The sequence below is a fragment of the Poecilia latipinna genome, unplaced genomic scaffold, assembly GCF_001443285.1.
Source record: "Poecilia latipinna isolate Pla-1442-1.1 unplaced genomic scaffold, P_latipinna-1.0 Scaffold168, whole genome shotgun sequence".
Taxonomy (NCBI): domain Eukaryota; kingdom Metazoa; phylum Chordata; class Actinopteri; order Cyprinodontiformes; family Poeciliidae; genus Poecilia; species Poecilia latipinna.
The window spans coordinates 495,747-509,844 of NW_015112784.1; the positions used below are offsets into that span (position 1 = coordinate 495,747).

A 14,098-nucleotide genomic window follows, 5' to 3' on the forward strand; every position below is an offset into this window, starting at 1 on the left:
TCATCAACTCAAATATCTGAATTTATTGAATGAGCATCTGTGTTTTAGTTTAATGCAGGACGTTTAGACAGAAACTAAAGTTATTCTTACCTCAGGCTAAAAATTTAACTATCCATCCATTTTCTGAACACCCTTGTCCCTCAGTGGGGTCGGGAGGGGTGCTGGTGCCTCTCCAGCTAACGTTCCGGGCGAGAGGCGGGGTACATCCTGGACAGGTCGCCAGTCTGTCGCAGGGCAACACAGAGACACAACCATGCGCACACACACACACACACCTAGGGGCAATTTAGACAGACCAATTAACCTAACAGTCATGTTTTTTGGACTGTGGGAGGAAACCGGAGTACCCGGAGAAAACCCACGCATGCACAGGGAGAACATGCAAACTCCATGCAGAAAGACCAGGCTGGGAATTTAACCCAGAACCTTCTTGCTGCACGGCAACAGCTCTACCAACTGCGCCACTGTGCAGCCCAAAAATTTAACTATTAACATTAAATATAAAATATACAAATTTAACTTTTTTGGTGGAATAAACCTGTGAAACTAATTATAAGAGATTCTCTGTAAAGAAAAAAAATCCAGCTGCCATCATTAATGCAAAAATAATTTATTCCAAAGAAAAAGACAAAACAATAAATTAAATCACGAGGCTGCAGCGCCCCCTGCTGTCAGGCACCAACTCCTCCATCAGGGACAGAAAACATCGATTACTGCAGTAAAAACGCTTCGCATGTCGAGTCGGATGTTTCTGCTCATCACATTAACGTCACATGATCTGAGAAATGTTACATTTTATAATCGATCAAACAACCTGCAGAAACACTTCAAAGGATCTGAAGGTGTAAAATAATTTATGATTTTAATATAAATGTTTGTGTAACAGCTGAACGTCAGGTTGGTTCAGAACTTAAAACGCTTTAGCAGAAAAATGATTTTCTGACCTGTTTGTTTGGATCCGTTAATAAAAACAGTTTGACTTGTTCTAGTGAACTGAAGGGTTTTTCTGGAAGATTTTCATTCATTTACATAAAAAACCTTCACCTGCTGTTTGTCGACGAGAATCAAACCTTCAACACCAGAGCTCTGGTTCTGATCAGCTGAATATTGATCCCAGCTGATCAGAAAGAGCAGAGCAGCTTCAGACGCTGTAAAAACTACAAGTTAAAGTTTTATTTCTGTGTAACGTTAACTCAACGGAGCTGAATCAGGCTCAGTTCCTCTCCACGGGCCTCAGGTTAAACGTCCTTGTCTGATTGGTCGGTGCGGCGGCCGTCTCCCTCTGATTGGCCGTCAGAGCTTCCTGTCCCTCATGGCTTCCTGTATCTGCCTGCTGAGCTCAGCGATGATGCGGTCGTCATGCGTGTAAACGCCGGTCCTCAGCAGCGTGTCTCTCTCCTCCAGCAGGCGGCTCAGGTGTTCCTCCGCGCTCTCGTTCAGGTTCAGGCAGGGGGCGGAGTCTGGCTCTGCGGGGGCGGGGCCTAACTTCTCCTCTTCCTGCTTCTTCAGCCTGTAGGGCAGGAGTTACAAACATTCAGAGTAAAACACGTCCTAAACAAAACATTTCACATCAGGTTGTCTTATTTTCAGCTCCGCTAAATAAATAAGCTAATGCTAAAGCACTAATTTTGTTAAAGCTAAAGCACTAATCCTGCTAATGCTAATGTGCTAATTCTGTTAATGCTAAGGCGCTAAAGCAACACAGTATTTATTTTATCTCCAGTGTTCCTGCAGACGTCGGTCCTGACCTCCTGACCTTTGACCCTCCAGACTGAAACATCTTCCTCACCTGTTGATCTCGTTCCTGATGTCATCCAGCTCCTGGCGGTCCTGCCGCACCGCGTCCTTCTCCTCTGTTGCTAGGTAACGGAGCCTCATGGCCTCCAGCTCCGCCTGCTGCTTCTTCAGCCGGGCCATGGCGTTCTCCTGCTCCCTCTGCGCACAAACACGTTAGCGTTAGCATCGCAGCTCTGCTAGCATCTGAACTCTTCATATCTCCACTAAAATCATTAGCAAACAGACCTCTGACCTCTGACCTCAGCGCTGAGTTCAGCTGCCAGCTCTGTGTTTGTCCTTAATTAGAGCGCAGAGCGGCGCGATGATAAATTTGTCTGCTTGTACATTTTCATAAAGTCTCCCTGAGGAGCCGATCCACTGAGACCAACCGCATCGCCGTGAGAGCCGACAGAAAACTTCATAAAAACGTCACAGAGTCGTATTTCTCTCCGCCGCCCGGCCAGATTTACCAGAACCGCTGATCTGAGGTCAGGACGACCCGTAAATCAGAGCCGTGCTAACACGCTGTCAGAGCGGCTCGGCTGCCACTCTGAGGTCCGATCCAATCAGGACGGAAACAAACTGTTTGGGCTCAACGGGTCAGAACTGCAGCTGCAAAATGAAGAAACGACGTAAATCCGATAAAAGGAAAAAAGGTTCTGAGGATCTGGCACCGGAACCGGGTGATGACGGGTCAGAACCCGGAGGATCTGGGTCTCATTTTTAACTCAATATGATCCATAAACGGAGCCTGAAGGTTCTGCTCAGAGTTCTGGTCGGGTTGGACCCGACCCAGTAATACGATGAGTTCTGGCTACTTTATTCTGCAGAATAATTTTGATCATATTTGTTTTAAGGCTCATGAAGTGAATTTATCCACCAAAGAGCTTTTATCAATATAAACATTAATTATTATGTTATGATACAAAATCTGCAATTAATCACAAATATTTCAATCAATTAGCAAAAATTATTTCAATATTTACCTGATTTAACTTCCCTGCATTTACGAAACTGATTATTGATTTTAATAATCTTCTTAATTTGTCAGTTAAATCAATAACAGTTAATTATTTTTATTTAAATATGATTTTTAATAATAATAGGAGCAGCTTTCTGTCAAATAACCGAGTTTAACCCAAACGGGTCGGCCCAGAACCGGCCGACAGGCGCTGGGTTCTGGTGACACACAGCAGAACCGCAGCCGGCCCGGTCTGGATGGGAAAACTAACAGAACTCCTGGTGCTGACCCGGCCCGGTTCTCTCCGGTCCATTTGCTGCCTGGATAATTACAGGGAAAACAATCGGGCCGAACATTTCATCTGCCAAGGACAACCGGACCAGAACCAGGTGGTACCGACAGCAGAACCAGACCAGGAGCCTGGCAGTTCTGACCCAATAAACCAGAAGAGTCAGAACTTTTGGGCTGGAGGTGAAATAAATATTATTTTATTGTTAATCTGTAGAAAAACGATTTAAAGCTTTTAAAACTAAACGGTTCAATTAAAGTCTCATTTGAAATATGAGCTTTTATTCTGGGTTTTTTACGTTTGCAGGTCCGACTCCAGACGGGTCAGAACCCCCAACCAGTCCTGAAACATTTTAATTTATTGAATTAAGTTACAGTTTATTCAGCTTCAGGTCATTTCTCCTGCTGTCTCTGGTTAAAAGACGATTCCTTTCACACACAGTGTGACGTCGCCTCCACTCACCACAGAAACGCTAAAAGTAAAAACACTTCCTGCCAAATACCAACTTCAAGCTGGTATTTATTCTAAACGGGTTGTACAGAACATGACGACTGTGTGATTCTTCAATGTTTTGAGTTAAAGTGAATAAAATGTTAAAAAGCTTCAATCAGAAAACAGATTGTCGTTTGTTGGTCTGTCCCAGAATCCAAGACCTTTTTGTTCTTTTAGTTGTATTGAAAGACTTGGGCTGATTCTGAGAATTTACTTATTAGGAGGCAAAAAATAAATAAAAAGAAGAAAAAGTTATGCTGATCATTTTAGTTCCCAACAAGAAATCAAACCAGGAAACAGAAGAAAAATCTATTTGTGAAGAACTAAGTAGCTCAATGAGTGACTCTAAAAATAAATACAAAATGTTAAAACTTTGAGAAATGTAGTAATTTTTCCCTGACTGGAGGTAAGATACTGACTGCTTGTTGATTCCTCACAGAACCCCACAAAATATCCATTAATCTGTTTTCTACTGAATCTACAGTAACAGATCTGAATATTCTCCTCATCGCTCCTCGTTAAACCGCCAGCAGGAAGAAACGGGTTCCATTCTACAAGTTTCCTTTTTTGGTTTCTCTGAGGCTCAATCCTCCATTTTTTACAATAAAAATATCTTTGTTTATGTTTCTGTTCATAAAAGCAGCTTTTAAAGCGACCCGACCTCCTGCTCAGCCTTAAAAAACACCAAATTTAGCTGTGAGCCTCACATCTTTCATCTGCCTGTCCCAATATTTTCCCTCAGAAAAGAACAACTCCAGGTCCGTGTCCCAATATTTTGACCCAACACCTCGGCGCTGTTTGGGCTTCGACTCGCGGCGCGGAAAGAACATCATTCCTCAGGAATTTTTATGATCCGCCGAGCGAAACGGGAGGCGAGAACAAATCGACGAGGAGAAAACCCAAACAGACGAGTTTAGAACCGGCCGAGTAAACAGAGAGAGACGCTGCTGCAGATTGATCTGCAGGAGGCGACGAAACCCTTAAAGACGCATAAATCACCCCGTGTTTTCTCTGCAACCACGACGAGAACCGAGGGGGGCGGAGATAAAGGATGTGAGAAACCGGAGGGAGAGATGATGAGGAGGAGGAGGAAGATCTGGGTCGGGTTCTCCAGCTGCTTCCTGTCAGGAACAGTTATTAGTTCATCTGACGAGTTCAGAGCAGAGCTGGACCAAAAACATAAAAAATAAAAAAGTTTGTTTTCGTTTCCAAAAATTAAATAACAGAAAATATTTTCATAAATTGGCTTTTATCGTAATGATCCCTCGCATGAGAAGTGATTATTGTAAAGATGAGACAAGATTGTTTAATTACAAGAATAAAGTCACAATATTAGCAGAATAAAAACGCAAATTTACCAGAAAAACGTCTTAAAAATACAAGAAAAACGTTGTTCAAATGAGAGAAAAGCCGGTCAGGATCCTGGAAACGTCAGGATCAGGATTCACCCCGATCCGCTTGAAACGAGCAAACGAACAAAGAGCCACAAAGTTCTGCTGATCAGAATTTGATGCTGATCAAATATTTCCTTCTCTGTAAAAATAACAACTTCACATTTATTTTCATAAAATTACCACGTCATCTTACCAATATTATGACTTTATTGCTGCAACAATAAAACTTTGTTTCATGTAAATTTTGCAGAACGACTGCATTCCTGTCATATTATAGCTTTATTCTAGTCATAATAAATAAACCTTATTCTGATATTTCATCATAGAGCTGATCTCCATGTCTGCTGCTTGTCAAACAAGATGGCCGCCCTGCGCGTGATGACATCGTTCAGTGATGTCATCTCGCGCAGGGCGGCCATCTTGTCTGAATTTGGTTAACCTTTGAGCAGAAGCAGGCAGAACCTCCGGCCCAGCGGAGGCGGTACCTGTTTGAACCGAGCCAGCTCCTTCAGCGCGCGGCCCCACTGCTGCTTGTAGTGCAGCTTGGACTTGGTGGTCGACTCCAGCTTCCGCTCCAGTTCCACCTTCACAGAAACAAACCGTCAGAGCAGAACGGCTGCTGCAGAACGGCTGCAGCAGAACGGCTGCTGCAGAACGGCTGCTGCAGAACGGCTGCTGCAGAGCGGCTGCTGCAGAGCGGCTGCTGCAGAGCGGCTGCTGCAGAGCGGCTGCTGCAGAACGGCTGCAGCAGAACGGCTGCAGCAGAACGGCTGTAGCAGAACCGCTGGTATGAACCCAGAGGCCAGCGGGTCGGGTCGGGTGTCGGCTCACCTTCTCCAGCGCCAGCAGGTTGACTTCTGCCTGCAGCCTGAACTCGGGCCGCTGGTTCTGCTGCTCCCGGTAGAGCTGGAACTCCTTCTGCAGCTGCTGGTATCGGGCCTCTGCGTCCGCCATCTGGACCCAGAACCAGAACGTTACCGAGTTTAACCAGGCCGTTATGGACCCGGCAGAACCGGCACCTCTCTACCTGCTGCAGCAGCCGGCCACGCTCCTCCTCCATGAGCCGGACCTTCTCCCTCTCCAGCGCCACCAGGTGGTCGCTCTCCCTCTGCAGCCGCCTGCTGGCCTCCTGCAGCTCCTTCTGGGTCAGGTCGTGTTCGGCTCTCAGCTCCCGCTGCAGACGCTGAGTCTGCAGAGGAACAGAACCACATCAGATTTAAAATAAACTCGATTAAAAATACTTCAACATGTTTTTACTCAAGTTACAGTAAAAAGTCCAAGAAATTACTAAAGAGTGTTTTAGGCTCTGATTGAATAAATCAGAATCTGGTTCTGATGAGACTCAGAACCTCTAAACGGTTTTAATCAGTTTATGAAACCCATTTTTAAAAATATGATCTTAAATGTGTTTTTATTGGCTGGAAGTAGAAAATTAACAGAAATAAAGGCATCGATACAAAACTGAACTTTTCAATAATATTCACATTTATCTGCATCAGCATGACGCTACAGCATCCCCTTTAATTAAAATATCATAAAAGGTCTGAAATTATTGGTTTATTTTACTATTATTTCTAGATTTCACATGTTCGTATAATATTAATATTTATTTCTAATCATGCCTGAAACTAAACTATTTGGTCAGATGTAAAAAGAAAAACTGTTCCTGTGGCCTGTTTAGGCTCCTTCTGTCCACTAGGTGGAGCTGCAGCAACTGAAGCGGCTCAGGAGAAACTGAAGAACAATCAGGATTTCCACAGGAAGTTATTAAACACAAAGAGTTCAGACCAGAAACACGACACTTCCCTTAAAGAAGTAAGGTAGTTGTGGAAAAATTCAACAAACTGTCAGAACATTTCAGTAAACACTGAAGATGATCTAAAAATGATCGATTACTTTCAGTTCATATTGATCAGATTTGATCAGCCTGACCTGCAGCTCCGCCTCAGCCAGCTGCTTCTCCCTCTTCTCCAGGTCACACAGCGTCTTCTGCAGCTTCTCCTCCAGCAGGTTGAACTCCAGCTCCTGCAGAACCACCAGAACCGGATCAGAGCTGGATCAGAACCACCAGAACTGGTTCAGGACCGGATCAGATGAACTCTTGACCTTCTTCTTGACCAGCGCCTCCCTCTCTCCGTCTCTCTTCCTCCACTCGTCCGCCAGCGCCTGCATGTGCCGCAGCTCCTTCTGCTTCAGCTGCAGACAGAACCGCCGCCATCTTTAAACCAGAACCAGAACTCCTCACCGGGTCAGAACCAGACGTTCCTGTTTACTGAGCTTCTTCTGCTCCATCCTCACTGAAATTCTGTCTTCATGTAAAAACCAACTAAAAACAGAAAAACTTAGAAAATGTGGAAAGTTCTGAGTTTTTACAGGAAAAAGATCAACTTTATTCTTTTGTTGACATATTTTAAGATATTTTTATTCGGGTCGGGAATTTAACGTTAATTTCAATTAAAGCTGCAGTTTGTAACTTTTATTAAAAATATGTTTTTTACATATTTGTTAAAACTGTCACCATGTTGTTAATGTTTGTTATAGACAGATAATCTGAAAAGATCGATCTGCTGTCTGAAGAAATTAACCAAAAACAACCAATGAGAGCCAGGAGGAGGAGCTTAGCGCTGTCAATCATTATCATGTACACGCTGCTAACTGTGCAAATGAGAAACATCGATTTGAACATTTGCCTTGGAGGCTTGGGGTGAGCAGGGTGATTGACAACACTAAGACCCGCCTCCTGGCTGTGATTGGTGGCTTCTAGTTAGTACAGTTTTCACAGATTATCTCATACCAAACTGTCACAACATGGTGACACTTCCAACAAATATGTAAAAACTATATTTTAAGTTACCTGCTGCAGCTTTAATTAAACTGAATTCATTTTCAATTTCCCCAAAAACGTTTGTTGCTAAGTTGAGGTGGTTTTTGGCTTTTTGGAAAATGATTTAATGAACTAAACAGGAAATGGAAACATTTACTGAATAAGTTCTGATGTAGTGATCGCTCCCACCCGTTGGTGGACCTGAGCCTTACCAGAGGCACAAAACCTCCAGCTGAGGAGACTCCGTTTTATTCTGAAACGTTTGCTGCATGCTAGTTAGCAACCTCTACTTCCTGTTAATTTCAACCATAATTTCTGATGAAATTACGCAAATTTGCATTTTTCTTTTTTGCAACATTTTAAAACTCCTGAAAACTCGCCTGATTGGACAGACAGCTAGCTAGCGGCTAACAGAGCTAACTCTTCTGTTTCTACCTGATCGTCGAACAAATCCTCCTGCTCTTCCTTCCACATCTCCAGCTCCAGGGCCGCGCGGTACTCCAGGGTGTCCCTGGTAGCCTGGGGGGCCGGCGGGGCCCCGGGCCCCTGGGGGGCCGGCGGCAGCAGGGACGGCTTGGGTGCTGCTGGGTGAGAAGACGACTGAGGGACGGCGGGACATTCGTCCTAGAGACACGATGAGGAAAAATAAAGGAAAACTCAGAGGAACGGAAACTTTGTAATGAAATCAACTATAATAAAATAAAAGCTTTTTATTTTACATTCATCTCATGTTTAATAAACTATTCAGTGGAAATTTGTTCCTCATTGACTGAAGATGTTTGTATTTATAGTCTTCAGCTGATCAGGGATGAAAGAATGAATCGATCATTTAAATAAAAGTCAACTAATTTAGCAATCAATTATTCATTAACTGATGTATCCAGATTAAAGAGAAATATCCATCCATCCATATTCTGAGCATATTCAGAATTTTCTGAGCAGTAATTCAGCCAAAACTGTACAATAAAACGTTTTGCATTTATGATAAATTACATTTCGTCTGTCAGTGTTCTACCCGGACGTCCTCTAGTGGCAGTTTGAATAAATGAATGATGTCATTGCATTTTAGGCAATAAAATGTTTATTTCTTATGCATTTCTTTGAATTTTTTATAAAAGTTACGTACTGCAGCTTTAATTTATTTCTAATGTTTAAAAAAAGCTTAAATGAAAAACCTGGGAACGTTCTGATTTTTTTTAATCCAATTAATCGTCAGAATAACAATCACTAAAATAATGGTCAGCTGCAGTCTGACCCACTCAACCAGGTTCAGAACCATCTGGACCCACCTGGATCGAGTCCGACACCAGAACCTCTTTAGCCTTAATGAAGCCCAGATCCTCCAGCGTCGCCACGTAGCTCAGCTCTGCCACGCGCTCCGCGGGCCTGGAGAACCGACACACCGCTGTTAGTAACCGCCAGGCGACCCGCCTGTCTGTCTGTCTGAGGCGTCCCTACCGCTGGGGGTGGACCACAGGGATCCGGTCCTGGTGGGTCTGCCTCCAGCCCGGGTCCCCCGCCGGGCCCAGCCGGGTCTTCTCTGAGCTCAACACCTGGTGCAGCTGGATGGAGGCCGAGCCCAGCAGCTGGTCTCTGCTGGAGGAGCCGCGGTCCCACAGCTCCACCACTAGAGGAACCCTGGAACAGCAACGCCATGGTAACGTGTTACCATGTTACCATGGCAACACGCAGCCAAACACCTGGCTGGGCGCAGCTAGCAACGCCAGGTAATGCAATTCTTTTACATGCAAACCCACCAAATTCTGCAGCATGTTAAGGTTCTCATAGTCAAGCTAGCATAACTGACCTACTTTCCTCTCCTTCACTATATATATATATATATATTTATTTATTTTTTTTTGCATTAAAACTTTTTCCTTACCTCGTTATCTAGTTGTTGTAGTGTTGACAATTAGCACTGCATAGTTTTTTTTCTTTTTATGGTCAGGCGTACATGTAAGACTCGGCAGCTAAAACCAATGCTATACATCATTAGCTAGCAGCTTTCTGCCCTCCAGAAGGGAGACGGGGGCGGGATCTTACCTGCATGACGTCACGATGCAACGTGTCGATGCAATTAAGAAGTACTTTAAGAATTGTGACTGACGTATTTAAGGCCAAATTACTGTTTTAATTAATACAAGACATTTTAACCTGCTGTGTGTCTCAGAGAAGAACCTGGATAAGGACCTGAGGACAGGCGCCCTACCTGAGGACAGGCGCCCTACCTGAGGACAGGCGCCCTACCTGACGACAGGCGCCCTACCTGACGACAGGCGCCCTACCTGACGACAGGTGTGTTACCTGCGGAAGGTGTCCTGCAGCTGCTGTGGCAACGCGGCGAAGTCGAAAGCGCAGTAGGACTGCGGCAGTGACACCTCCATGTTCCTCTGCAGCTCCACCGGCGGACTGGTCATGATGGGAGCCGAGCTGCCGAAGAACTGGTACGAATACCTGGAGAGCGACCCAGACTGGTCAGACTGGGAGCAGGATCGGCGGCGGTACTGGTCAGACTGGGAGCAGGACCGGCGGCGGTACTGGTCAGACTGGGAGCAGGACCGGCGGCGGTACTGGTCAGACTGGGAGCCCACCTGAGCATGGCGGCGATGGGGTATGGCGTGGCGAGCTTGGCCAGGCTGCGCAGGTCCAGAGAGAAGCAGTAGTGATGGGCGGAGGATGGGATGGACACTTTGGGAGCGGAGACGCTGACGGAGGACGCTGCGCCTTCAGGGTGACGAAGAGGAGCATCACCTTCATCACCTCCCGCCAGCTTCCTGTCGAGCTCCTGCTCCTCCAGCAGACTCTCCGCCTCGCTCTCCGTACGGAACGAAGGAGGAGGAAGAGGAGGGGAAGCAGCAGGTTTCTGGGTCGGAGCGACAGCAGGAGGGAGAGGTGGAGCTCTGCTGGGATCCTTTCCCCTCAAAACCTGAAAAACACAAAATATTTAAAATACCCAGATAAAAAAACAAAACTTAACCTTTGAACTCTCACTTATTTCATCATAAATACTTTCAGCATCTTTATGAAGCTCAAACAACAGATAACAGAGTTAAAGATTTAAAACTGTTTCTCTGCCAAATTCAGCTTAACATTGACTCTGCTGCCCTCTAGTGGCCGTCAAGAAGAAGACAGGACTATAATAAACCAGAAACGATTCCAGGATTAAATTAAAAAACACTAATAAATCTGACAGTTACACAGATAAATACAACTCTGAGGAGCTCCATAGAAAGTATTCACCCCTTTGGATGTTTTACCATTTTTACTGATTTATAAATAAATCATGAAAAAAGTAGACATTTTTGACAAATCATTTAGAAAAAAAAGTTTCTAAAACATGACAATTAAATAAAATTATTTAACCTTACAATAAGTTACTGTAAAAGTATTCACACCCCTCCAGTCCCAGCAGGGAGTCAGTGGATCCGTCAGTTTCCTGCTGAACTCTTGCAGCTTTATGTTAAACATTTTTATTAAACTATTATTTTGTAGAAATCAGTTTTCACTTTGACATTAAGAGTTTTTTTGTATTTTATTTTTCCGATAATTTTTTTTATTTTGTTGCTAATGTCTGATTTGTAAAATCAATAAAAAGGGTAAAACATCCAGGAGGATTTTTAAATATTAAGTAAAACTATAAGCAGTAAACAACTGATGTTTAAACTTCTAAATAAAAACTTTGAATTAATGTTTTAAATGTTTTATTTTAGTGCTTTTTATAACTGCTATTTTGCTGTACTATAAATAATTCTTGTAGTTTTGTGTGTGAATTAAATGGTTGTTTTAATGTTCATGTTTATTTATAAGCTCTGTCCCTTATTAAATAATTTCATATTCTATTAAATAAAGCCAGATAGCAGTAAGATGGAAATGAATGTGTTGATCTCGGCCCAGTTTTATTCATCGGGCCGGTACCGGTACACGACATGCCTAATCACAGCAATTCAAACTCAAAAATCCTTTATTGATCCAGAGGGAAATGAAACGTTGTAGTAACTCATTAATTCAGTTTCCTGCAGCGTTGTGGCGTTTCCCTACCTGAGGCGCTGGCTCCTCCCTCCTCAGGGTGACGGCCACGCCCACCGTCGGCTGCAGCTCCGCAGGAAGAGCCGGCAGCTTGCTGCGTGGCGGCGGCTGCAGGACGAACGCCCCCTCCACCGTGGCGCCCTTGGTCTCTAGGTCGGCGGTGGCGGCGGCGGCAGCGAGGGCGGACAGCGAAACATCGCTGCTGCCCAGAGAGCGGTTCCCGCAGCACAGGTGGACCTGCGGACGCAGCGGGACGTCAGGACAGGCCGCCGCCATGACGCTTCGGTCAGAGGCGGGGGCTCACCTGTAGGCTGGACTGCTGTGTCAGGAAGGCCTGCAGCGCCTGCGTGCTGCTGCGGATGCGCACGGAGGCGCGCTCCGGCTCGAAGTCTGGACTCAGCAGGTTGTGGAACGGCTCGCTGGTGATGTCGTTCCCCAGCAGGGAGTAGTAGAAGAAGAAACCAGAGTCCTCCGCTAGCAGCTTCTTGGTGCTGGGAATCAGCTGCAGCAACGACAGAGAAAACAGCCTGGGGTCAGTTTTAAGAAAAGATGGAAAGAAAAATAAAATCTAATTTTATTAAGACATATCATCCAGAACTACTACAGCTGAACGGAAGATAAATTCAAAACTGTAAGTCTTTTTTAAATCACTTGGAATCAAATTTAAGATCCAAATAAAAACTTGTCAGTTAGCAACAATTTGAACATAAAACATGAGTTTTTTATGTGTTTCCTGTAGTGAAGCATCATAAAACAAAGCCTGTGAAAACTAAAAACACCTGCAGCTTGTTGCTGACTGACCTTGAGGTTTTGTGTTTCATGTTTCTCATGCATCAATCATCATTTTTAAGACTTCTTTAAGATTTTAACAATAATTAAGGTTTTATTTTTAGATTGATGAATTCAACACCTATGAAGACTTTTTAAGGTCCGTTCACCGAGACAGACACAGTTTGAGAAAAACACCAGACGTGTTAGTCTGTTACCTTTGTCATCAAAGATCGGATCATTTCTAAAAGCCCCGAAACCAAAAACCCCAGAACTTACTTTCCTGATGACATCATATGAAATGTAACCAGTGAGCGGTCGGTCGGTCGGGGAGGAAGCTGACAGATTTCCTCACCTGTTCCAGTTTGGTAGCGAAGGCGACGGTAACGGAGAGGACGAACATGTCGCCACAGCGATCCGCCGGACCGACCTGATGGTAGCCCTGATCCGGGATCAGCTCCGCCTCCAGCCTGGCGGGCAGCGCGCCGCTCACCGGGCCAGAACCTGCAGCACAGACACAATAAACCTCATGTTTTTATTCAGACAGGACCAGAAACACCTTTGTAAATAAGTTCTACCCAAAATTTCAGTAACATGTTTTTCTTATCTTTAATTACATTTTTTTTATTTCTGTGCATCTTTTAATGCTTTTCTAAAATTGTTTAGAAAAAGCTGAAGTGGTGAAATGAAAAGTCTGCAGAATGTGCATTTCCCCACCGATGAATCGATTAATTGTGAGGATAATGAATTACTACAATAATCATGAGCTGCTCTCTGGTTCCAGAGCATCAGCAGGAAAATGCACAGTAAACCAGCCGGGTCTGCAGGGTCCTACACCCCCATATTCAGCAGAGCCGGTCCAGACCAGCCGACCTTGTCGAGGCGCCGCCTTCTTGGCTCGGATCTTGTCAGAAGAAGCTGCTGCAGCCTTGGAGTCGTTCTCCAGCAGCGTGCCGACGAGCAGCGCTGCCTTCTGCTTGGTGTATTTACTGCTGAGCAGCGGGTACCAGCGGGGATCCTGGAACACAGCGCAGCCTCGTCACCACGGCGCAGAAACACGCTCACCTGGGCCTGCAGTCGCCGCTTTACCTGCCTGGCCTCCTGGACCGACCGCAGGTCCAGGACGATGTAGCCCACGCTCTCCTTCTTCTTGCTGACGGAGTCCAGAGTGAAGCACTGCAGCTTGATGGGTGTCCGCTGCAGCCTGGAGGGACAGAGGGACAACATGGAGGGACAGAGTGGAGGGACAGAGGGTCAGCATGGAGAGACAGAGTGGAGGGACAGAGTGGAGGGACAGAGGGTCAGCATGGAGGGACAGAGGGACAACACGGAGGGACGGAGTGGAGGGACAGAGGGTCAGCATGGAGGGACAGAGTGGAGGGACAGAGGGACAGCATGGAGGGACAGCGGGACAGCTTGGAGGGACAGCATGGAGGGACAGAGGGTCAGCATGGAGGGACAGAGTGGAGGGACAGAGGGACAGCATGGAGGGACAGCGGGACAGCTTGGAGGGGCAGCATGGAGGGACAGAGGGACAGCATGGAGGGGCAGGGCAGAGGGCCAGAGGG

General features: G+C 45.4%; 1 protein-coding gene across 1 annotated transcript in view; it reads right to left on the minus strand.

Annotated features, from left to right (window-relative positions):
• Positions 1 to 1,158: 1,158 nt before the first annotated feature.
• The window catches only part of cep120 (centrosomal protein 120), a 17,753-nt gene continuing 4,813 nt past the window's right edge, over positions 1,159 to 14,098 (minus strand). Inside the window, exons 3-19 of the mRNA XM_015029959.1 lie at positions 13,620 to 13,734; positions 13,404 to 13,548; positions 12,886 to 13,034; positions 12,067 to 12,264; positions 11,775 to 11,999; positions 10,328 to 10,662; positions 10,041 to 10,190; positions 9,195 to 9,374; positions 9,026 to 9,122; positions 8,172 to 8,360; positions 7,019 to 7,108; positions 6,845 to 6,937; positions 5,940 to 6,101; positions 5,744 to 5,866; positions 5,398 to 5,496; positions 1,790 to 1,935; positions 1,159 to 1,510 (exon numbers count right to left, since the gene is read on the minus strand). Coding sequence (XP_014885445.1) covers positions 1,294 to 1,510; positions 1,790 to 1,935; positions 5,398 to 5,496; positions 5,744 to 5,866; positions 5,940 to 6,101; positions 6,845 to 6,937; positions 7,019 to 7,108; positions 8,172 to 8,360; positions 9,026 to 9,122; positions 9,195 to 9,374; positions 10,041 to 10,190; positions 10,328 to 10,662; positions 11,775 to 11,999; positions 12,067 to 12,264; positions 12,886 to 13,034; positions 13,404 to 13,548; positions 13,620 to 13,734 — 2,713 coding nt within the window. The 3' untranslated portion in view covers positions 1,159 to 1,293. The remainder of the gene's footprint in view (positions 1,511 to 1,789; positions 1,936 to 5,397; positions 5,497 to 5,743; positions 5,867 to 5,939; positions 6,102 to 6,844; positions 6,938 to 7,018; positions 7,109 to 8,171; positions 8,361 to 9,025; positions 9,123 to 9,194; positions 9,375 to 10,040; positions 10,191 to 10,327; positions 10,663 to 11,774; positions 12,000 to 12,066; positions 12,265 to 12,885; positions 13,035 to 13,403; positions 13,549 to 13,619; positions 13,735 to 14,098) is intronic.